At 39.0% G+C, this 24,726-nt stretch overlaps 3 protein-coding genes across 3 annotated transcripts; all 3 read left to right on the top strand.

Moving 5' to 3' along the window:
* Positions 1 to 2,572: 2,572 nt before the first annotated feature.
* On the top strand, positions 2,573 to 3,616 carry LOC140932395 (melatonin receptor type 1C-like). Its single transcript, XM_073382006.1, has one exon. It carries the CDS (start codon positions 2,597 to 2,599, stop codon positions 3,614 to 3,616), a length of 1,020 nt encoding a protein of 339 aa, XP_073238107.1. The 5' UTR covers positions 2,573 to 2,596.
* A 1,938-nt stretch (positions 3,617 to 5,554) lies between these two features.
* LOC140929825 (beta-1,3-galactosyltransferase 5-like) lies at positions 5,555 to 6,603 on the top strand. The gene has a single exon (XM_073379521.1). It carries the CDS (start codon positions 5,592 to 5,594, stop codon positions 6,576 to 6,578), a length of 987 nt encoding a protein of 328 aa, XP_073235622.1. The 5' UTR covers positions 5,555 to 5,591; the 3' UTR covers positions 6,579 to 6,603.
* Positions 6,604 to 8,655: 2,052 nt separating this feature from the next.
* LOC140931283 (uncharacterized) lies at positions 8,656 to 23,186 on the top strand. Its single transcript, XM_073381057.1, has 12 exons — positions 8,656 to 9,025; positions 11,130 to 11,200; positions 11,937 to 12,023; positions 12,701 to 12,779; positions 13,535 to 13,614; positions 14,892 to 15,003; positions 17,208 to 17,266; positions 17,964 to 18,083; positions 18,508 to 18,593; positions 20,112 to 20,203; positions 20,754 to 20,840; positions 22,121 to 23,186. Exons 1-12 carry the CDS (start codon positions 8,929 to 8,931, stop codon positions 22,936 to 22,938), a joined length of 1,788 nt encoding a protein of 595 aa, XP_073237158.1. The 5' UTR covers positions 8,656 to 8,928; the 3' UTR covers positions 22,939 to 23,186.
* Positions 23,187 to 24,726: the final 1,540 nt, after the last annotated feature.

The following is a 24,726-nucleotide window of genomic DNA, read 5'->3' as shown; positions in this document are numbered from 1 at the left end:
TATGAGCCGTGTTCTCTCAGAGGAATCTTAACAAGCGTTGATCGTTACCTTACAAGGTGAGAATGGGAAAACTTAAGGCTATTCATTGATCCTCAGTTTACTAGATTGAGGGACGCATGGAAAGTAAAGGAAAAAGAACTGAAAAAAACAAGGCCGAGGAAATAAGCCGAATGCAACTACTGCGCTCACAGTAATTTTCAAGTAATCATATTAACTCCTTTAGTGGGGCTAATTTAACTCCTTACAGTGGAGTTATTTTGGGGGGAGTTATTTTAACTCCAAAAAGGAGTTTAAAAAACTCTTTTTCAGGAGTAAAAGTGACCCCAGATATTGAGGAGTTAAAATAACCCCAAAAAGGAGTTACCCTGTACCTAAAATTTTTACTCCACTTTCCGAGTTAGATTAATTCCAAAAAGAGTAAAATCAACCCATGTAAGGAGTAAAAGTAACCCCATTTCGGAGTTATTTTAACTCCAGACTGGGAGTAAAAAGAACTCCTTTTCAGGAGTAAAAATGACCCCAAATTCGGAGTTAAATTAGGAGTTAAAGTAACCCCCCAAAAAAGGTTATCCTGTACCTAAAATTTTTACTCCATGAATAAATCCCTAAAAATTACGGTGCTCTCTCAGAAGAGGAAATTGATATTTTCTTTGAAAAAAAGAAACGTCTTGGGAACAAGTTCTCCACAATCGCTACTGAACACTGTGTGGGTGTATTTTTACACTTTGGTCTCAGAGGTTACACAGCCCGTTGGGGCGATGTTGATTTGGAGACTGACGGTCAAGGCAAATAATATCTTGTTCATTCAGAGGGACAAACTAACAGTAGACAGGGCGACAACTCACGGAATGTTAGGCGTATGAAACCGCGAATTTATATATGAAAATAAAGAAATTCAAGAGGAGCGCAATCCAGTGAAGGTCTGTACAGAGAAAAACGCCCAAGGTTCATGTTGGCACCAGACGCTCCATTTTATCTGACGGTCAGCCACTTCAAATCCTCTGTTCAGGGGCAGTGGTTTAAAGCACAAGCTATAGGAGTAAATATAAACTGAACAGTATCCTAAAAGACATGTGCGACGCAGAAGCAATTTCCCCCAAAAAAACCACGCCGGGAGAAAAACACTCGGGCAAAAGTTTTATAGGATAATGACGTTCCGCCAAATCAGGGAATACAGATAACCGGTCACAAAAACCTCCAGTCAATAAACAACTACAGAGTACAGCAGCGACAAATCGAAAACATTTCAAACATTCTGTCAAGCACGATGTGCCATTTCGGAGCGGTCGTGGCTAGATACAATCCCTCAGAAGGAGGTGATCGAGGAGGACTAGAAACGAGAGTTGCTTTCGCAATCTTCGGCTCGTGAGACAAGATGGCCAAAGGCAAATGAAAACGTTTTCTCTTTTGATTATGTTATAAAAGAAATGGTAATCGCTGCAGCTGTGCAACCATAGAGTTATGGATGAACTTGAAAGGTTTGCTAAGCACTCAAGAAGCTAGAGTTGCTCTCGGTTACGCCTCGAGCAACTCTTATTACGTTTCTATCGTGCTTAGCAACCTCCCGCGTCCATCCATAACTCGATGGTTGCACGCTGCACGTTTACCTTTACGCTAACTTTTGTTTCTAATACTTTCCATTACATCTTATGTAGTGCTTTACAGTTTGTGCAAGCTCCTTAGTTTTTAGCATTAAACTTTTTCTGGCTCTTATCATATCTTTAATGGAACTTATAAAGGCCTATAAATGTACTGTATGCAGCTACTGGCAAATTCTAAACGATTCGAGGTCGAAATAACAGAACCACTCTTTTTCACGGGCGTGCTGGATGTAAACTATGGAATGAACACCCGGAATCAATCCGAGCAAAAAATAAAACCCATTTCAAAACAGGTCTTCACGATCGGGTTCCACGGCTGCAGCTTTTAACTATGAAGAGGGAACTTGTAGATTTTTCATCTTTTTGAATACTTGATCTTGAAAAATAACGACTTATGACATATTAATATTTCCCGCAGCAATTTGCCATTTGTCCCCTTCGAATTAAAAACTTGTTAACTTGTAGAATGACCGCCATCTTGCAAGCCGACCGCTCACATCAGCACAGCTTCTGCAGGTATATGGCTAAAAAATCGTAAAAATGTTAACTGCGGGAAAAAACAAAGTGTCTGAACTTAGGCGGGGTCCATTGACAGATGTTTTTTTACGTTTCTAGAAAAAGCAACGTTATTGTGTATGTTTGTCAGCCATGCTGTTTCTTATGTTATTTTAATGAACATACTCTTTGTTTATGGACTATTGAAGTCAAATCAAAATAATTTGCTGAAAGCAGTGTGCAATATGACTGACAAGTAAAGTTCAAATGTTGTTCCTTATCGCAATTTAATTAAACTAACTATTTTATGAAATATATTAGAAATAAAATTTGTTCACATTTCGGTCTCAATTGTTAGCGGTTTGGTGCAGATTTTGTCGATAAATATCGATGTCAACTCATAAACTTTCAAGACCTCTGAACCTTGCATGGATGGCGTAAATGGTTTCGAGCAACGATAATAATTTATTCTTAGTAAGGATTTATTTTTCATACTGATCATGAACACTTCAGAAGATCGCATTGTCCAGCTGACACTGTCTCTCCAAATGAGAGAACGCTGGTTGGTTGTTGTCGAATGCACAGCATATTTTTCGGTCGTTTTAATCGCCTTTGTGGGAAATATACTATTTGCTTTAACCTTTTACAAAATACGAACGCTGCGAACTCCTCAAAATTACTACTTAGTTTCGCTTGCGGTGACGGATATCCTCAATGCAGCTGCTTGTAGCATTGCACTTGTCGCCCTCGCAGAGGAAACGTGGACATACGGTGATTTTATTTGTCAACTCCAAGGAGTAATAATGTCGATTTGTGGTAGTGTTTCACCCCTTACACTTGGGATGATCGCCATCAATCGCTACACAAAGATATGTCGCTCTCGAAGCCTCTATCAGAAAATTTACAGCAAAAGAAATGTTTTAACATCCATCGGGATTTCATGGATTGCTGCGAGTATATTGGTGGTCAGTGCCTTTTTCGTCCGCAGAACAGTCTACTTTTACCACCCAGGAAAGTGCTGGTGCTTTTATAAACTTGATATGGATGAAAGCCTTGGACTCTACATCTACATTACGTTTTGTTATTCTATGGTAGTTTCGTTTTCTTTTAGTACGATCGTTTTCAGTTATTATAAAGTATTTAGAAAAATCCACGCGCATTATGTTCAGGTCGGCAATTCCTCTCTTCGCGATGAAAATTCGAGAGCGTTGGCTGAAGAACTAAAAATCACATTTATGTTACTGGTGACTGTTTTGGCCTTTTTTATCTGTTGGACTCCGTCAATTATAACTGATCTTTACGAAGTTTTTGGTGGTTATTACACACTTCCACGACAAGTCTATATGCTGAACGTTTTTACTTTTGTAGGCAGTAGTGCTGTAAATCCAGTGATTTATGGTTTAATGAAAAAAGAATTTAAAGAGGCTTATAAAACAACTAAAATGCCTATGAGAACGAAACGATGGTATGGTTTAAAACTCTTTGGTGCAACAATTTATATTGATTGTGAATCGAACTGAATGAAGTGTCATCTAGTTAAATTGCAGCTGGCCATTGTAGATTAGTGGAGGTTCTAGCCTGATAAAACAGCCGCCATTTTGCGAAGCCACCACTGATTTCCCCGCGAAATGACGTCTGAGAAACGAGCGCAGGAATTCCGTACTGATGGCGCGTCACTACCCAGATCTGGGTAGTGCTTCTGATTGGTTGAAGCAAAGTTCCCACGCGGCACGACCAATCAGAAACCTTACACCTTCTATCGACAAATGGGACCCTTTTCACGTAAATAGTTTAGAACATTGCGACATGAGTAGACGCTAGGTTCAGCCTGTGCTGGAGTTGGACGGTCTGCTTGCTGAGTATGAGGCGGGGCAGATTAAGAGGGGCATCCAACGATTGTTTTCTGTAAAGGTCTGTAAAATATCTGTTCGGATAAGCAAATATAATTTTGCCTAGAATTTCCTATTATTCGAGCACGGCTTAAAATTTCTAGATGACCGTTTACAATTCTCGAAGGTTCTCTATTTAGATAGAATATTTTTGATATTATACTCCCCAGGTAAGGCTATTTTACTTTGAAAAAGAAAACCTAAAATTTTCGGATTAAAAAATGTGATGGAGAGAGGAATCAGAAAAATTCTCACTTTTGTAAAACGTTAAATTGCATCTAAAATTTTCGGGAAAAGTATATTAAAGCCCTTGTAATTTCGAAGACTCAAGTTCCTCGAGGATGACCGAACAGATACAAATTTTATAGCGCCGCTTAGAATGTATTTCTGGAGATCTGGATAGCCTAAAAAGAGCTTTCAATGCATCTAGAAGGAAACCGGAGTCGTTGGGTGCCCCTGGGAGTACAACCAAGAGAAACATCCTGTCACGGAGTTAAGCAAGTAACATCATCCAAATAAAGTCTCTTGTTTTTATTCTTGATCAGCCTTGATTTCACTAACGGGTCATGCTACAGGTAAATATAATGAGATCAGAAACTATGAAACTTAAAACGGATATACTCGTTATCTCGCTGAGTTAGAATAGCAGTGTCACAAACTTTATCGAGTTCAAACAACGCATACTGACACCAATTTGCTAGAAGTATAAAAAATAACCGCTCAAAACATTGAAAGAAAGTATAAAAGAACACAGCATATAAAATACAAAAGAAGGCACGAATGGACGAATTGAAAACTTGCCACTGCTATGATTCAAAGTTCCGTTTGTGTTGTTTGTAATTTTTGATAAAGGATGAGGAATATTTGTTCCACATGAAACTGTGATTGTGTCAGGGGCACCCAACGACAATTTTCGGAAAATATCTTTTCGGAACATTTCTTGTAAAATTTCTTGCTTGCCTGCCTCTCCTAGGATTTTCGAACAAAATTTTTTACCCTAAAAAGGTCACCTAGAATTTTCGGGAGCCTTTTTTCTGGCTGGAATTTTCGGAAAGGTAAGTTTTGATCCCTATAATTTTCGGATCACTATAGACTTTCAGCTAGGAAATCCGAACAGATGAAAAACTTTCAGGAGATAAAAATATGCCTATATCTACCGTTTCAATACTAAAATACGTTTAACAATTCTATGTTTAAGTGGTTTTGAACTATATTCTCGTTGGGTGCCCCTGTTGTGAGTGTGCAAGTTATGCAAGTTATTTATTCTCTAACAATCTACACACACACTTTTTTTTATCTACACACACTTTATTATTCTTAACAATCTACATTTACATAAAGTCTATTTCCGCCGGCAAATAGCAAGTGCTAGTCGAGGGCGGCGGAGATAATATGCGTTGCAAATGCGACTGTAATATTAAAGCTGTTACACAGCCACTATTGCACCATTCTGCAAACACAGAACATGCCCACAATGGCGACATCGATCCAAAACCAAGACATTGTTCACGAGTAATCAACAAAAATGAAAGTTCAGTTTAAAAGGGTTATCAAGAAAAGCCGAGTGCTTGGATTCACGACTTGGTCTATCCTTTTCCTTTACACAATGCCTGTTTATTCCAATCGATATGCCACTAGTGCTTGGGTAAATCAGGTAAGCGTAAAACAGCCGGAAACAGTTGAGAACGCTACACGTTTTAATTCCCCACTCTTTGCAGCCGAGTCAGAGTGGAAATTTCAGAAAGAAACGGATGAAGTAATAGACAGAAAGCAACTTTCACCGACTGAAATACAAAGCAGATCATTTAAGCACAAAACGACGCTCATAACAACGAAAGTTTGTTTGCAGCATTACTTTCTTCTTATCCTGGTCTCATCAGCCCCCGCTTATATTCAAAGAAGGAGCGACATACGCCAAACTTGGGGAACAGATACTTCAATTGAACCTCAATGGAAGACCGTTTTTCTCGTAGCTCAAACGCGAGTGCAGAGCGAGTCAAACGCATTGTTCAAAGAAGACGAAATCTTCGGAGATTTAATAAGAGCAGATTACTACGATCATTACTCTAATCAATCTCTGAAAATACGCATGGGATTTGAATGGGCTGCCAGATACTGCAAGTTCTCTTTTCTGTTGAAAATGGACGACGATACTTTCGCGAACACGAAAGCACTTATTTCGTTTTTGAAATTGCCGAGTACACCACGAGAAAAGCTGTACTTGGGGCGTGATGCAAATACCGCCGTGTTAAGAGGTGGCAAATTTGGGGTTTCCAAACAAGAGTACAGCGGAAATCACTATCCACCGTTTTGTCCCGGTTTTGGAGTGGTATTCTCAAATGATGTCATTCTTTTGTTCGTAGATCTATTTGATGTAGTATCAAAATTCCGACTCGATGATGTTTACACGGGTATGCTCGCGTATAAAGCTGGCGTGAAACTATCCCGCACCAGCAATTTTGAATTTTCGGTAAACCCACCGCCTGCGTCTAAATGCAAGTGGCAGAAAAGCACTTTATTGCGTCATGGAATCACTGGAGACTGTCTTTTCCAACTTTTTAACGAAACCGTTCACCGAGTTATAAACGAGTGATTTTCAAGATGCAATGAACACGAAAGGCAAGTCTGCAGTCTGCCTTTATACAACAGTGATCACCTGAGGTATCACGAAGAGATCTGTTTCCAAAAAGTAAATTGATTGCCATTATGAACAAGGGATTTATGAATCACGGCGGCATGTGGTGCTAATATATATCAAATGGGTTATTGATAGACCTGATAGTGTACTTGGCGTCCTTATTTCAGTAACAACTATAGCTAGGACATAAGTTGCGTTAGAGAGTCTTTAGAGCATTCTATATGTCCTTGTAAAAGTTACATGATTATGTTTAAGATATTTTAGACTTCTAGTATTGAATTTAAGTGATAGAAAACATTGTTCGTGTTTGTCGAGAATTCTCTATAGTTATAAAAACATCAGCTAGGATTCATTCGTCGTAAAATACCATCAACATATTAAAAACGACTCGTATGAGATACACAGACATTGAGATCTACCTATTTGGTCCTTTTGTGCTCCCATTTTGATTATATACCTCTGAAATCTGGAGCCCGAGGTCTATCGCTCATGATAAAACTAGTTGAGGGAGTTCAAAGACGTGCGACAAGGGCTCTCCTGTGCTAGTTCAGCTGGCCTGCGAGCAAGTTCTCCATACAGGGGTGTTGCGAGAGCGAGCGCCCCGAACGAATAGATCTACTCCCTCTAGGAGTTACAGTAGAGAAGTCAGAAACCTTGGTACATTTTACAAACTCTCAAGTGTGCATGGTTACTATATCCTTCAATTCCTTTGACTCCTATTCTAAACTAAGGTCTTTTTCAAGTATAGTTAAGTAATGAACTATGATGATGTGGCTTAATTAAAAATAAGGTAAGCTGTGTGTGAATTCATAAGGAAGTCTCATTACTGAATTTGTCTGAATCTAAATTTGAGATAAAGGGTTGTTTTAAGCCAACAATGTCGCTATGGTAACGATCAAAATCTTACGTTTTACCCGAAGAAACGTTGCAATTTGTCTTATGAATAATTATCAAATTGTCTTATGAATGTTATTTTGTTCGTGATAAATTTGAGCTTTTCACTTTCCGCAAGGAGTCTTAAAAAAAATAAACACACTACAAATCCGAACTGCATTCAGACAGTATTTAGCTACTTTAACTACAAAGGGAAAAACCACGCGGTTCTTCACAAAAGTTGTAGCGGTCGCTTATGGGAGCAGACCAAGAGTATTTCATCATAAAGCTTCCGGTCACAGTTCAAAAGGGGTGTCAAAAACGCCATAAATTAATTCGTATAGCTTGTTGTATAAAGAGATTATTTCAGTGCTTCGTCACGAGATCTCGCGAGGATATTTACACGGTTTCTATAGGTCAACTCCAGAAGTCAGATACTGTCATTACTTTCGCGACGCAGTGCCTTTACTTATCACAAAATACTCCTGTGGAGTTATGACTTATCGAATAATTTTCATCAGGGAGCCGGATAACCATAATAATCTTTTGGTGATTCATTTTTTGCTACTTTACAGCAGTTTCGGATAACACGCGACCCAGTGTAATGCAAAAAGGTTTTGAGGTAATTAATTTTGATTTCTACCCTAACCCTTGCCGAATTTCTCTGGCATGGCGAAGGCTTTTGCGAAATCTGCAAGATGGAGGGTTGTATTTTTTAGACTTTTTATTGAAGTCACAGAGGAACCCGAAACCCTAAAATACCTAAAAAGTTTTTGATATCGTGGAGGTTGCCTGTTATCTGAAAGAGCCGAGTTGTCCGAGTTGTTAATGAAAAAGTTGGCCCAACTTTTTCAAGTTTCAATCCATGTCAGGAGCCGATTACTTAAGTAATCGGCTCCTGTCCATCTCCATCTTTGCAATCCGTAGCAATAGAAGACGAAACAGTTTCAATGCCTAGACATAGTGTGAAATAAAACAAATGGACCAGTTTTTTTGGAATTCAACTGAAACGAAGTTTATTTCTCTTTTAAAGACGTAGATTTTCGCGCCAGCCGCCGCGACCAGCGGCTGCTTAGGAGTTCGCAATGATAACTGGGTAATTTGTTTAGACCTGTCCTTGTATTGTATCGGAATGAAAGATCGTGTGGCGTGAAAGAGTTCATGGTTTTTTACTCTCTAAGAGAACTTACCCTTGATCTTCTATTGTTTACTGTAAGGTATCCCTAACCGGATTTGAAGGGTGCAATTTTGGGCCAAATGTTGGACAAAGCCGGACGAGGGATTGTTTAGTAACGGGCGATTGCCCAACGATGAAATAATCGGAATTGAACTTTACCACTGTGTGTAGAAATTAGCTCCTCTTTAACAACACTTGAAACTTCCTGATTATAGTGGGGAAATTTTTTCCAAATCAAAAAGTCTTTCGTTGAAAATGGACAGAGTGTTGGAAGTTCGGCGCCCGCCGGAACAAAGCCAAGTAGCTCTGTCTAGAGCTTCGAAGATTTTCTTCGGATGCGACATTTTCCAAGGTAAGCTTGCAGTTTACATTTCATGATCGTTAAGGTTTGCTCAGCGACGGTAAATTTGATAAAGTGAGATTACATTTCTTGTTTTTGCATTGAAGTGTTCCGATTGCGATCTTGTGGCGTGGCGTAATTTGCAAATCATTTAATACAATGATACAACTTTTAATTTTAATATTAAACTTGTGCACTTCTCGGTAAGGTCAGCTGCACTGATCTGATAAAAGCTTCCTTGCGTAAATCTCTTGACCAGTGTATAAAGGTTTTCAGCCGAGGTCGTTTTTGAACAAAATCAGGTAATCGATTGATTTCGCTGGCCATTAGTAAACAAAGGTTGCAACAAAAGGGACTGAGAGCCGATTAAACGTCAATCTTGCTTAAAATTAGACCCCTAGCGACGAGTTAAGCCAAACAGAACTCAAGACGTTATCAGATGCGATTAAGAACAATATACCTCGGAAAGTGACAATGTCAAAAGATGTGTTAACATGAAGGTTATTAGGAGATACAGTGTACGTGTGTGGTTGACGACAGATAAAAGTTTTTTTTTATGTATACATATTTTTTGAAATATTAAAACCTAATAGGTTTCAACTATTGTTTTAAAGTATAGTGTTTTACTTTTGCAATATTTTAAAACTGCCGTAAGAATTATAAGAAAAAAAATTAAAATAGTAGTGTTTCATGTCTTTGAAAATTTTATTCTCCATTTTATACCCTATTGTGATTCTAAATATAAAAGATGTCTGATTTTCATAATTTAAACAGAAGTGCTGAACAGCAGGTGATCAATTAAAAAAGGAACATTATGGCTATCTTTTTTAGAATATTTGTTAAAGTTTTATTGTTCTAATTTTCTATTCTTCTGCCGTAAGAATTATAAGAAAAAAAATTAAAATAGTAGTGTTTCATGTCTTTGAAAATTTTATTCTCCATTTTATACCCTATTGTGATTCTAAATATAAAAGATGTCTGATTTTCATAATTTAAACAGAAGTGCTGAACAGTAGGTGATCAATTAAAAAAGGAACATTATGGCTATCTGTTTTAGAATATTCGTTAAAGTTTTATTCTTCTAATTTTTGTTGTTTGATTTTTTAAAATGATTGTCAAAAATCAAAGAGCAACTTTTGCAATTGCATTAAAATTCCAAAATAATAGTATTAAATATTCCCTTAAAGGATGCAGCAAGAATTGTGTTAAACAAATTTTTGTGACAGGTGAATAATGTATTTACTTATATATCAGCAATTGAACGTAGAATTTTAAAAAAAATTTTTGGAGTCAAGAGAAGTCTTGTCTTTAAAAATGTCACAACCATGGTAATGTCATAAATGTGAGTATCGCTATTTGGCAAATATATTTATTTTCAGGTAACATGTGGAACAATATGCTACACAAAATATTTTTAGAAGTTGTAAAAAAGGAATTTTCATATAATCATTATTTTATTAGTAAGTAACCTTGTTGATTCCTGATGCATTCACAATTAGAAACAACAAGGTCAGCCTGTCATGTAAACTTTCTTTGTATTTTACCATTTTCAAGGATGATGCTTTTTGTTTGCCATAAAAAAAAATAATAATTAAAAAAAACAAGGATTAGAATCTAAGCAGGGAGGGGTGGGGGCTAACTTAGCATGTGAAGGTCACAGGATACCCCATACTGTTTCAAGGGAAGGAAGCCTGAATCAATGCAATAAAAAAATATTACAAATAATCATAGACTTTTCCCACTGGTTTATCCACCAGAGTTGCACTGTTTAAATTACAAAATCAATTACCAGGTACCAAAATTGGTAGACTTTAAAGGGCCTTTCTTTCAATCGAAAAATAAAATTTTCCTGCATACTTTCTTTCACAGCTAAACCAGGAAAACCGTGAACACCAGAAATGTTTTGTGTTGCGAGAAAAAAGCCAGTCAGGCGTGACAAAACCACAAGCAAGAACCTTCATTAGTTTGTGGTTTTGTGGCTACCGGTAGTTCCCGTGTCCTGATCTTTGCTATGATTGGTCGTAACACAATAAGCATTCCTGAAATATTTTGAGTGTTCACGGTTTTGCCAGTTTGACTGTAATAATTTTAATTTTTTGTTGATTATATTTCTTAGTGATTGCTGTTGTAGTGTTCCAAGGTTCCATGATTGCTCTTGGAGATTTCAGTGCATACAATAATACTGAGGTAAATCAGAAACATCTAATCAAATATACATTTGTAGCACAATGTAACAGACTTTATGATATGGCTACAGTAGTATGCATGCTCGGATTGGCTTCTAAGCAGGCATTAGTAACTTATAATGATGAGACATTCCAAGCTACATGTAGGTGTCCAAGGCATATACAATATTTGTATGGTCAATGTTATGGTCAAATTGACAGCTGTCAAAAAGGGTATCCACTGACCAGTGTCACATAACTGTATCCCGGGCTCAAGTGTACAACTCCATCACTTGGTCAATGCATCAAGGCCTCAGTCTGAGATTTCCTTGTGATGACTTCACTCTCACTTAGTAAGTGGTGTATAACTTATGTTATGCTACCCTGTCAATCTTTTTTTCCTGGGAAACAAAATGAGGAAAAATCAGGGCTGTGGTCTAACAGTGCCTAATTGCCTTTCATAAATCATTGATTAAGTCATGCCCCCAAGATCAACATACACATTCTCTAGAATGATCCATTCATTTCCTCAAAGAATTAATTTGTTCCTTAAAGAACTAATTATTTTTGGTGATCATTTTGTTAATTCTAATAATTTATTCTCAGTTAGTTTTATTATTGTGAAGATGAAAATACCACTTGCTAAACTGGACAAGTAGTGTTCAGTGATCCACTGGCCCAGACTTGATTACGTTCTTGAGTGGGTGAATGTTAATTTCAAACCTTGGCTGAAAGAAATATGTTTTGTATGCATACAGCACCCGGGTATGGGACCAGGCCGCAGGATTTACATGGCAATGTACATGGGGGCTGTAGTATACACTTGTTTTCTCTGCTTGTTTGCTGTAAGTAGCAATATTTTTTTTTTCACTTTTTAGTTACCTTCCAATAGTCTTTCGTTTTTTATTATCTACCCTTTATTATATGGCTACAATAGTATGGATGCTCTGATTGGCTGTTTTCTTGTTATGACTGGGCATTACTACATATAGCTAGGTGTCCGAGGCATAATACAATCTGTGTTTAACTTGATAGCGGAAATCCTCATTGAAAAAGGGTATCCTCTGACCGGTGCCACCTGACTGTATTGCAGGCTCAAGTGTACAACTAATTGTGGTGACCAGTTTCTTTAAAGTTATCTGCTGACCAGTTGTGGGTTTTAATTGATCACAGGCTCAGATCCATAATGAAAAGACCATATAATAAATAACTTATTAACCTTGTCTGTTCGGTCATTACAGGGAAACCTCAGACCGAGGCTATATCAAGGCCAAGGTCTGAGATTTCCCTGTAATGACCTCACTCTCGGTTGATAAGTAGTATTAACTGCCTCATGCCAGTTTTTTTTCTCAATTTACTTTGTACGCTATTTAAACAAATTAGGGACTTTTACTGTTTTCACTTCTCGGGACATTCTTATTTTTATCATTTCAACTATATTTTTCATCTTAAAAATGTTTACTTTAGAAAAACTAGGAATGTTGGAATAACTACCTATTTGTGCTTTGCATTTTCTTTGCAGGTAAAGAAGCAGAACTTTATGGAAATTATCGCCTTCGACTTGCAGAACTTTGCATTTGTGACTTACAGCTTCATTCAACGTAAGTTGCAGTGTTATTGCTTCAGCAAATCTCAGTATAAAAATTCCAAGGGATAGCATGTACACACATTCCTCCTCCCCAAAACATTTTTTTCTCCAGGTCTAGTCAAGTCAAACTTTATTTACTATAGGCAGCAAGGCTACACTCTAAGAAAAATTGAAGGAAGTCAAGTGCTCTGAGTCTGTGAAATCCAGGGTGCCCTGCATCGTTTTCTTTGAAAAAACTTAGATTTTTTAGTCACCAGGGGCCACTGAGAACCACTAGAGCTCAGCTTTGGACAGGGTAGCCATATCTGCCATTGGCTGGTATCAAAAGATGCCCTGTGTAAGTTATGATTACAATCACAATGATTATTTTAATGGAACCTCCGCAAATGGCAACCTTGCCACGACGGCCTCCTTTTTTGGCAGACAGATTATACTCCATATGTAATACAGGTCAAAATTAAATTTAGATTAAATTTTTTTAACCTAGGTTGATTCTCAATTTTCTTTGTCTTCAAGCCCTAATTAATAAATAATTAGGGCTAGGAGACAAAGGAAATGGACCATCAACTTAGGTTAAAAAATTTTATCCTGAATTTAATTTTGACCTGTAACACATACACTGACTCTTTTTTAAACTTTTCTACAACAGCCACCGTAGAAAGGTTCAACTGTAGTAGAAAATGAAGAAGAATATACGTTATGTAAGTCACATCAATAATATTGTTATCACTCACATGTTAATTTTGCAATGTACATTTTGTATTGCAGTTTATCATGTTAAATTCAAGACGTACAATGGATCGAGAACAAGTGAAAATGATTCTCTGCCTAAGATTGTGATAGGCAATGTAAGTTAATATTGTTTAAGAGATCCTTTTTAAGTAATTAATGCCATGACATTGGTCAGATCAAGAGACTATAAAGGGGACAGAGAGGGCATCCCCCATATACACCCTATTCCATAGGTAATTCGTCTCGAGTTATTTTTAACACCACAGATCTCAAGGGGGATTAGACAACAGCCAATCACATAGCGCGAATGTGTTCCGCGTGGATGACCCACGCTGAGAGCCACGCTGAGAGCCACGCGTCCTTCACGAAATGACGCAGAACAAAATGGGGGAAGACGCGGAGAGCGATTTTGCTATTCCTTTTGTCGACGAAAACGACTACAGCGAGATTTCTGCGAAAGCTGTGTCAGCGAAACCAAAATTAAAAAAGAATCGCCCTTCCTCTCTTGTATATAGCTAACAGTAGAGCAGGGAAATCCTGAACACACTGAATATTCTCTCAGGATCTTTTATAATTTACAGTTTGAAGAGAGCAATTTCTGGTTTGATGTTTATTTTTTTCAGTCTTTATAGCGATTATTCCTACCCACCTACTTTGTCAACTGTAGGCGAACCCTCCTAAAGCTGAATTTCAAGGGACCATATTCAAGCTCAGAAAGAGAAATAAAATTTCGTCGTTGCTTATTTACGTCCTCCATAAAACGCGAAATTAGGCATTTTCACGTCGTAGTCGTGCAAAAACGGGAAAGAAATGAACAAAAAAGTGTGTTGCACGTGCGAAGTTGTTTTTTTGCTAATTAAACCTATTGTTTTTTTGATGTTCTAGTTGTCGTCCGCGTCGTTGGATCTTAAACTCCCTAAATTGTACAAACGACCGGTTTCAATAGACCGGCGAAATTTCTCATTTTATTAAAGCACTGAGGTTACGACAACTTCGAGTTAAACTGATTTCACGGGTTGTCGAAGAGTCCAGCGATTCCTTTTTCCCAGGTGAGCGTCGACTCATTTCGCTTCAATATTCAGGAATGCTCTCGATCTTTTTACGCTTTCATTGCCTCTCGCCCGACATGTTTTGCACGGCGTTTGGTCATGCGAAACCTCCACGAAACATCCACTCCTCGCGCGAGGTAACTTTATCCCGATTCTAAAAATAACTCGAGACGAATTACCTATGGAATAGGGTGTATATGGGGGATGGCCTCTCTGTCCCCTTTATAGTCTCTTGGTCAGATTGATCAGATAATTGTCTGGTTAGGTGTCATAAGGTTTTTGTGTATCACACACTTGATATTCTTTTATGTGATTTCAGTAGGATTATTATGATTGCATTACAGGCAGCCACACTCTTGTTGCTAAATATTGTCTTCACGTATTTGTCTTACAAACTGTACATGGAATTTGGATGGAAGATATACAAGAGAGTGCGGTTCAACATCAAGCTTCGAGGTAAAATGCAGACTTTGTCGTAAAAAAACTACCAGTCTTTATTTATTTCAGATCTCAGAAAAGTCACCTCTGGGTTTCAAAGGATATAAGGAAGATCTTTTGAAGACATACTAATAATTTAATAGGCAGTTAGTTTTTATGTTAACTTCAACCACCCACATTTTTGCATTTAAGGTGGATCTCGACTTCGTCTCGGTCCATAGAATCGTAATAAGAACTTGGCCAATGTATCCAGTTATCTTGACTAAACAGGCTTGGCCAATAAAGGACTTATTATATGCCAAAAGAAAATGTTTTCTTGCATGATCAAAGAGGGAAATCCTGATTGAACAAATTAGGGAACTTTTTCAACGATGACGGTGACGGTAACGAGAGATTGGCCAAAAAAAACTTTGCACGTGATGTAGCACACTTTGTAACGTGAAATTCCCTGACAGGAAGTTTTATGGAGGACGTAACCACCCCATAACAAATTTTTCTTTCTTCTTCTCAACTTTGGGTTCGGTCCCAAGAATTCAATTCCAGAAAACTTACAATTGACTTTTTAGGCGAGTTGAAATAAGGGACCGTTCATTTTTTATGAGAGAGGGGGGGCTGGTGGGATTGGGGGGGGGGGGCACTCGAAAAAAATTGGCTTGAAAGGGGGGGCCAGCCGAAAAAAAATGAAGGAAAGGGGGTGGGGGGTCGGACGAAAAAATTAGATGAAAAATAGGATAAGAGATGTTTACAAATCGAAGAAAAATTGTGCTCTGTTATTTATAACAAATATGCTAAAACAGTTCCAGGGTAACAAGAAAACTTCTCAACAGCTTTTATATTTTATAAGGACAGTGAACATACCATAATAACAGTCTTGAATAGCAACAACTTTCTTTTCATTCATAAAAATGTTGTTGTCAAGCTCATATAATTAAAACCAATAATTTGAGTCCTGAATTGGAACTGACCTCGTTACCAGAGCTTTTCTCTGAGAAATTTAATGGGAGGGGCATGAAACTACTACGAGGTGTCCCCTTCCTCATTTTCGACGTTCTCTTCGATCTCGTCGTCGCTGTGTTCCTCTTCTTCTTCCTCCTGTTCTTCTTCGTTATCTTCCACTTCTTCCTCTTCTTCGTCGTTTTCTTCTTCCTCTTTGTTCGTGTCTCCGACGTTTGAGCTATAATCTTCAGGATGCAGGAAGCAATACATCCTGTTTCTTACTTCTGGCTTAAGGTTGGTAATAAGCCTGCTTCGTGCCGCGTTGCTGAAGTAGCTTGATTGCAGTAGGTGAGCGATGAATGCTGCATCCCGTGTCAGCAACAATGCTGCTACATCTTCAACGTTTATGCACGCTTCCGGAATTGTCATGGAGGGAGGATAAAGAAGACAATTGGGAAGCTCTTTTGCAAGGGGATTTGCAACGCAGATATGATACACGCGTAGGACGTTGTTTTCAAACCGTTTGCGTTTTCTGCCCTTTGATTTCCTACGGTTTTGGCAACCAAGAGTCCAGTTGAACAAGGCACATGCCAGTGGTAGCGTAGCGTAGCAGTAACATGAAGAGCTGAAATTGACTTTTCATTCTTTTGAGTGAGGATTTGTCAAAAACAGCTTTCTAGCTTTCAGCTTTCTTTCACTAAATTACGTGAAATGTAACAAAACGAAATTTTAATGCAGTAACTTTTTTAATACCTTATGTATTTTTTAATTCATGGGGGGGGGGGGGGGGGGCTTCCAAAAAATTACTCTGATGAGGGGGGGGCCATGCGAAAAAAATCGGAAATTGGGGGGGGGGGTCATACAATTTTCAAATTACACTCCTCCAAATCCCACCAGCCCCCCCTACCCCATAAAAAATGAACGGTCCCTAATCTCGATAAAAAAAGTTTGAAAAACGCAAAGACTTTTTAAATGTGACGTTTTTCGCTGTGATTGCCTTCGACGTTGCTAAAGGTCCCTACTGAGACACTCAGAACATGACGACTGAGAAGTCTCGTAATTTTCTGAAAATAACAAGACTCTACAAAATTGTTTCATGCTTCATACACCATTCACTACCATTCATGTTTTCAAGTGATTAATATTACTTAGTTTGGTAGCTATTACAGAAAACATAAAATTTTATCATGACTTATCCTAGATTAAAATGGATATACTTGTGTAATAATGAGGAACAAAAATACCGAATAAAGTATTGAGTTGGGTCCTTTCTTTGTATTTTACAGGAATTTATCAAATTTATGAATTGCTGTCGTGCCTTTTAAAGATAGAAATTCTTTATTGGGTTAGTGTTACGTGTACTTTATGTTTTAAAACTGTGTTTTGAGTATAGCTACCAGGTTATCTAGCTTTCTAATTTCATGCTTTCTGGAATAATGCTTTGATTTGAGTTGATCGCAATAGATGGAGTTTATAACAAAACTCAACTGCTATTTTTATCAGAAGTTATGAAATGAGGATGTTGCTTCTACATACAATCTGATCAGTGAAAGTGACATGCCCCTCATTAGTACTTAATTTCGCGTTGTTCACGATTGCAAAAAATCGCGAAATGTATTCACGCGAAATTAAATACTCATTTAGAAAAATTAGAAAAAAAATATATATTGACTTGAAATAGCAACATCGGGATATGTGTCGACAATATAACTTTTTAACTTGTTATACTAGTAAGCTTCATAGTGAAGTAAGGTTAATTTGTAAAGCTTTCACACATTGCTTCTCCAGTTTAACTAGAAATTTGAAAAGTTTTTGTTAAAATAAAATGAAAGTGAGGATGCTTAAATCGCGAAATGTAATACCCTTTTCTCATCTTTTCGTCTTGAAATCGCAAAATAAAACCCTGCAAAATACCCCCTCGCCAAAAGCGCGAGGGGTGCGCCCTAAGTCCCCCTCCCCTTTTAACACCTGCCACGGATGCTAGGAAGTTAGGATGTCCGTAACACTAGAGTCAATTTATAAGGGTACTTTTTTTTTAACAGGGAATGTATGCAATTGTTCACAGCCTGGTTCTCTTACGAGATACACACAACGTCCTGTTTTTCCTAAGCTTGTCATTCATTCCTCTTTCATTGATTTATGCTGGCCTTGGTTTTTATGCTGTAAGTATAATTTTTTTTATGTCTTGCGTAAAAATACTTTCCTCAAGATTGTTTTTTTTTCAGCCTAGAATGACTGTTCTTAATTTTCTCTCTCATTTCCCATAGGGGTTAGTAAGGCGAGCACTTTAATTTATGCAATGTCGGTGCGTGAAAATCGCCAGCTGCAATAAAGGTCTCTTGACTGCGCCAACCTTGTCCCCAGGACGAGGTTGTTCCCCGATCGTGTCACCTTCCTCGCGGGGGGTGATTTTCACGCGCGCCCCAATACCGCTAATGAGGGACTATCGTAGTCCACAAAGCCTTTAGCTGGTTACACTGTGAGGGGCTTCGAAAATGCTGGTAAGAGCCTTTACAATCTAGTTGCTGTAACTTAAATTTTTTTTTGCTCCACATATTTGATCTGAGGCCTTTTTTGTTGTTTCAGACCCGCCGCGAGAACAGGTTTTTGATGATATTTTTTCTCAGCTGGACTCTTGGTGGCATTGGATATTTCTTGTACAAACTTTATGGGTAAGTGTTTACTGCGATGATCATTCTTCACTTTCATCTACAACCGCAGTTCAAAAATGAATTATTTCATGTATACTTCACATCAGTGTTTAAATTGTTAACGTAATGTAATCATCCTTGCTCTTTAGAAAAATTGCTCTCTTTGCAAGCAATAAAAATCTTATACCTGGTGAGCATAACGAGTTGTGTTAAAATATTGACTACGTCCTTACGTCCTTGCTGTCGTCTTATCGTCTTTGTTTAAATCATGTGACATAATTTAAGCTTCAAAAGTTGTCTACCTTATTCCCCTTAATTTTCGCGGGTTCTTAAATTCGCGATTTTCGCGATTTTAAAAAATTCGCGAACTTAAAGACCCGCGAAAAGTAACGACCGCGAACTTTGATCTCGCGAAATTTAATGGACATAGAAAAATCATGTATTTGTGTTTTCAAGGGTCTTAAACAATTGTTAACACAAAGTGTTAGTACAAGGAGCTATCATCTATCAACTTTAGATGTTAATCAGCGTCAAGATTCGCCTCAACTTCTTCTTCGGCATCTGAGTAATCATCTTCGCACAGTTCCTCCAATACATCCTTTGTACAGTCGTCAAATTGACCATCCTGTCCCGGCTCCTTGTAGTGTGTAGTTACGAGTGTCTTGTATCTTTCCATTATTGCCCTGTTCCTTGGTGTATCGTCCATTTCACATATCACCTCAACAGTAAATTCCAGACCTCCCTGAATCAATGGGGATTGACGATAGTTTTCATCAGTAACTTTAAGATGAACCATCCCACCTCTCAATAAGAAAAAGCGAGTAGCTCTAAAAATCTCTCTGGGCAAATGGCCTATAATCAAATCGGCCAGGCGACCACGGAGCCGTTTGTTAGCTGCGATCGCGTATCATAGATATCGTTTCCTTCGTGAGAACATCTCAAAAGCTCCCCGACGATGGGCTTCCAAATTTCTTTGTAAACATGGAATCCACGAAAGCCACACAAAAATGAATGTTTGATGAAATCTTGATTAGAATTGGCCATCTTAAAGCCTGCACCGCCGTTGATTAACGTACAATTTTTGTAAAAAAGAAAAAGTAAAGTCACTTAATAGTCAATTTCGCGAAATTAAATTCCCTGCAAACACAATTTTTCTCCGCGATCGCGAAATTAAAGACTCGCGAAATGTGCCGAGAAAATTTTCGCGAAATTTAAGTCCCGCGAAAATAAAGGAGAATAAGGTAGTCGCTGTACGTCTTCCCAGGCCTTCTCGGTCAATGCATTTCTGTGACATATCCGCATGACCAGAAACGCATCGGCCGCCGCTATAATGAGGCCTAGGGACTAGGCAACTTCAAAACGTCATATAAATTGAATTCATTTCAATACATTTTGAGGGGGCCTTATATCAGAGGATGGCTTATAATCGGATGTACTTTTTTTGTTTACAGGTAGATGTGCCTATAACTTGGGCGAGGGGTGGGGAAGCTTATTTTGCGGCATTTGACGGTATTTCTACTAACTATTTAAATGTTGCAGGTTCGTTACACGCAAGTGCAGCGGATGTGCAGAGTTTGTGGAAAATGGTAAAGATATACCCAGCGAAGCTTTCATGCATTTTGTCTATCTAGGTATGATCTTTCAGCCTGTGCTGATTTTGTACTGTTTTGTTTTGATGTGTTAGCATACATAGAGCCGTATATCCTGTTCCAGGCGTGCAGATCGTGGGAATGGCGCAAACAGAAGTGTGCAGAAAAAACAGCGAGGGGGTAGGGTGGGGTGTCCTGGTGCCACACTCCGCTATCCTAACGCCTGGAGCAGGCTAGGAGCCGTGAAGCTCATCATTGCTTGGGTAATATTCAGTAGTTTGCCTTTGGAAAGATATCGTAAGTAGGTCTGCTTCATTTAAGCAATAGAAAACGTTTTCTGTGTTTGCATAGCCTGATATAAACGCGAGCGGGGTTGGGAAAATTCTCGCAACCCCCGAGGGAGTGAGTAAATAAAGTAAACTTGTCGAGTTTTCAACTCAAAAACTTTTTCAAATTCGTGCTTGCGTGATTTAATAGCTCGCGAAAAACAAAACATTTTGACGTCACAACCATGTTTACATACTCTCATGCAAACATGCCTTCTGGCCAATCAGAGCGCATACTATCTTAAATATTTTATAATTCTTTGTAGGAACCGTGAACTTGCTTGTACTCATAGCAATATTTGGTGTTGCACTGAAGGCGTACCGTAACTTTGGTGGTGGATTAGCTCAACATTGTAAGTTTTAACATAAAAAGAACATGATTACTGCGGATATCACCATGCATTGCAGGCGTATTTTTTGGCGAACGAAGTTTGTTAGTTTATTCGTAATCTTTGATTTTATCACCGAGGAACACTGGAGAGAGTAGAAATAGTAACCTTTGTTTTGAGAGGATCGCCCAACTCCTCGGCTCCTGAGGTTACACATCCAAAGGAAACGCTTGCGATGCAAGCTCTGCGGATATTGTCGAACTTATAAAACGCTGTGCTCAGTGCTTGAGTTTTAGCGCACCTTTTCAAGTAAATGTGATATGTTTCACGGCATAAACTACAAGGAGTCCCTTTATTTTATCAGAGCTCATCGAAATAGCGGAGAGGAATAGCATTGTTAGGTGGAGGTGGTTAGCACGGGCTCGATTGCTTCTCTGACCACTAGCAATGTCATTGTGTTTCAGTAACCCAATGTTCAACTCTTCGACCATGCTTACCTTCTGCCAGGTGTTTGTCTGTTTTTCACTCACATTGTTATGAGCTAAACCCGTTTAGTTCTTGTGTTTGTTTGGCCTTCCTCGGAGACCCAAAGCGGGCAGAGTTTACAAAGCCCAGGGCCCGGTTATTCAAACGTTGGATAGCGCTATGTACCGGATATTTATTTATTTTACCTAGGTTCGGCAATTCTAGGCAGGGACATCGCAATAGCCAGTTACTGCAGGCCCGTAACAGCCCCCCCGCCTCATGAGAGATAGACCACCACACCCGGGACTACGTCCCCTACTCTTTACAAACCGTGTGCGGATTCTTTAATATCTCACAGAATTTATGTGTACAACGGTTGTGAGACGGGGCCACGGTTTATCCGCCTTATCCGAGAAGACTAAAAAGTCAAACCGTTTGCAGATGTTTTTACAAAGGCAGTACTCCTCAGTTAATTAAAGACGCTGGGTGTTGGTCCGGCCGGGGTTTGAACAGACAGCAGTTCCTGCTCGGTAGGCCGGCGCTTATCCAGTCGAGATAATCGGGCGACAGTTGAAGTGAATCACTGTCCAGTGAATAGGTATTAGCGAAACCACTTGCGTAATCCATTGGATAGAGTTATTCAAAGTTTCAACAACTGTGACGTGACTTTTTAAAATCCTTTGGTACCTTGTAGGCCAGACCAAAAGTTCCGGTTAGTATATCAAATAGTGAGTCACATGAAATGTTAGCAAAACTTAGGTTGTGCGTGAGGCGATTTAATTTGTCTACCGCTATAACTCATTAATTGTGTCCTAATTCTTTTTTATCTTTCTCGGCAGTTAACCGTAAGAAGCCTCAGTTAAAACTATCCGCGCAATATGACTTAAACCTGGGACGAGGTAGTCATAATTACCCAGAGGAAAGTGTTATCTCTGTGACGTCATACGAGTTTGACGAGTTTGGCGAAAGCGTAAGACTGGACCGAGGCTTGCTGCACCCTGGAATGGCAGCTTTACCAACACTTACGGAAGGTGGACAGAATCTTATCGACAAAAGAAGTTGCAGTCTGCCAAATTTGTTGCCAGAATTGCCAACAAGGTCCTCACCGTTTTTAAGCACGTCTGGTGAAAATGGGTCTGTTTTGTTACAAATACCAAAAGAGGAGTTTGCAGCCCGAGCAATTACCAGTATCTGTGAGGAGAAACCGGTGGAAAATAACGTGAAAGATACCCATGAATGTATTAAAAATATAAAGTGTGATGAAGTGTGTGAACAAGACAGTGCAAACGGTGCTAAATTTTCTAGTAATGGACATGCTGTTGCACCTTTTCATAAGAACGGGTGCGTGAAAGGGAGAGCTCAGACGTATCAAGAAACGCATATAGCGCCCGAGAAAAAACAAAACGGTCATTTGCTTGGAAAGACTCGTTTTAAGACATCTGAAACAAACGCTGAACAATGCCAGTGTGAGTTACAAGCTGTAAATAGAACGAACTGTCACTGCGGTAACGTTGACAATCAATTTTCAAAACAGACTTCTACGCAAGAAGTTGTTGGTGAAAATCCATTACTTGACAGGAACCAAACGTACCTAAGAACTGCGGGAAATGGACGGTCTTCTAATTCTTGTAGCGATGGAGAAGTTTTCTTTTCTTAGCTTAATAGCATAGATTAGTGTGTTAATTATTTTTAAATTATTTTTTAAATTTTCATAACTTGAATGTTAACCGTAGAGCTTGGCCCGCTTATTTATATGATTCCGTTCATAACATAACGTTGTCGATCACCTACGTTCTCATTTGGTATAAAAATAACGCGGTTGAGTATATTTTAACTCACTAGCGACACAATCACAAATAAAAAGATTACAATGTGTACAGTTTACTAAGCATTCTCATCTGAGACTTCTACAACTAGAAAAACCTCAGCCTGTCCCAGGCTCCATGCGAAAGCGTCTCGAAAGAAGTTGCTCGAAAACCACGTTGGAGGCAGGGGAGGGACGAGAAAGTGGACCCTGTAAGCATTGTTTTCAATACCCAGGCTAGGAGTACAAGCCTATGACTAGTCATGGAGTCCTGCAGTACCTCATTCCTGTACATCAGCTCCTGGTGTACCTCGTGTACCGTAAATCCTCTATTAAGCCGCTCGTGGGCGCTTATTTATTTCAAACACATTTGAGGGGGGCTTAATAGAGACGGGGGACTTATTTAATTTCGCAAAGATGATGGTATCAGTTCTCCTTAAAGAACTAGAATGCAAAGTGGAAAAGCTCATTTCTAACACTGTTGGAAGTCACACTTCCAGCTGGTGAATAAACCATCCTGGATTGGCCCACATGAAGTTTTACGGTCATGATTGATTAATATAGTTTATTAATTAGGGGCCGGAAGGGAGGGGAAGCTAACTAAATTTCTTTCTCTGAAAAAGAAGGGCTTAGTAGAGGATTAGGGAGAGCTTAATAGAGGATTTACGGTAATTTGTATGATTGGTCAATATTGGCAGCTTTATGTCAATACTTACGTCACTTGGCTTCGCGCGCGGAGTCGGGAAATCACAAGCCTGTGAAAGCTGAAATGATCCTCGCAGTTGAATACACAATCTAAGTGGTTGAAAAAGAACCTGATAAAAGGCTTGACTGGCAATCGAACCCTGACCTATGCGGTGACGGGACGCAATGCTCCATCCACCAAGCTAATCAAGCCAACTGGAGAGCAGGACATTGTGAGAGAGCAGGCCGATTCCAGGAATCCCGATTCTCGGGGCCCGATTAAGCCACAATTTTTTCAGGTTCTTTATCCCTAATCCTGGGCTAGATTTGATTTTGAGATAGCAAATAAAAGGCTCCTCCCGCGCTTGCATGTTAGTCGTTACGCTGGACATGGCTAACGCGGACGCTGGCAGCGATATTGCCCACGCAACAACTTCAGGTTGACTACCAGCCTAAGCTCGCCACCAGGGCCTTTCCATTGGAAAATAGGTAAGGGACTAGCCATCAGCTACAGGAGCCCATCAAATGGAGCCTCCATCTCCATTAATTTCTTGAGTCAACCCTTTCCCGAGTAGATTTATAAATAGGACGGCTTGTTTCCCGCGAAAAGTGTCATATTTCGGTGAGTCTCGTATGTCACCGTGAAAAAAATGAAGTTGGATGAAGTCGAACTCATTAGCCCGTCCTTCGACCGTTTTCCTTTTTTACTATACGTCCATTTTTACAATTTTACAGCTGCTGGGATCTGGGCATCATGAAATAAAAGTTAATGAATTACCCGACTGAGACTGATCATGAAGCGATGGGACAAAGGCAGCGAACTGAGGGTCACGGAAAGGTTATCTTTGCAAGTGTTTTTGTTTTGTTTTTTGTTTTTTTTTGCCGCTTTACATCCCACATTTAAGCATGCACCTTGAAAAGAGTCGATGATTAAGCGTTCTGTGGACGATTTGGAAC

Source organism: Porites lutea, chromosome 3, assembly GCF_958299795.1.
Source record: "Porites lutea chromosome 3, jaPorLute2.1, whole genome shotgun sequence".
Classification (NCBI taxonomy): Eukaryota; Metazoa; Cnidaria; class Anthozoa; order Scleractinia; family Poritidae; genus Porites; species Porites lutea.
The sequence above is the reverse complement of the archived record's forward strand: the minus strand, read 5'-3'. Positions and strand labels throughout refer to the sequence as shown.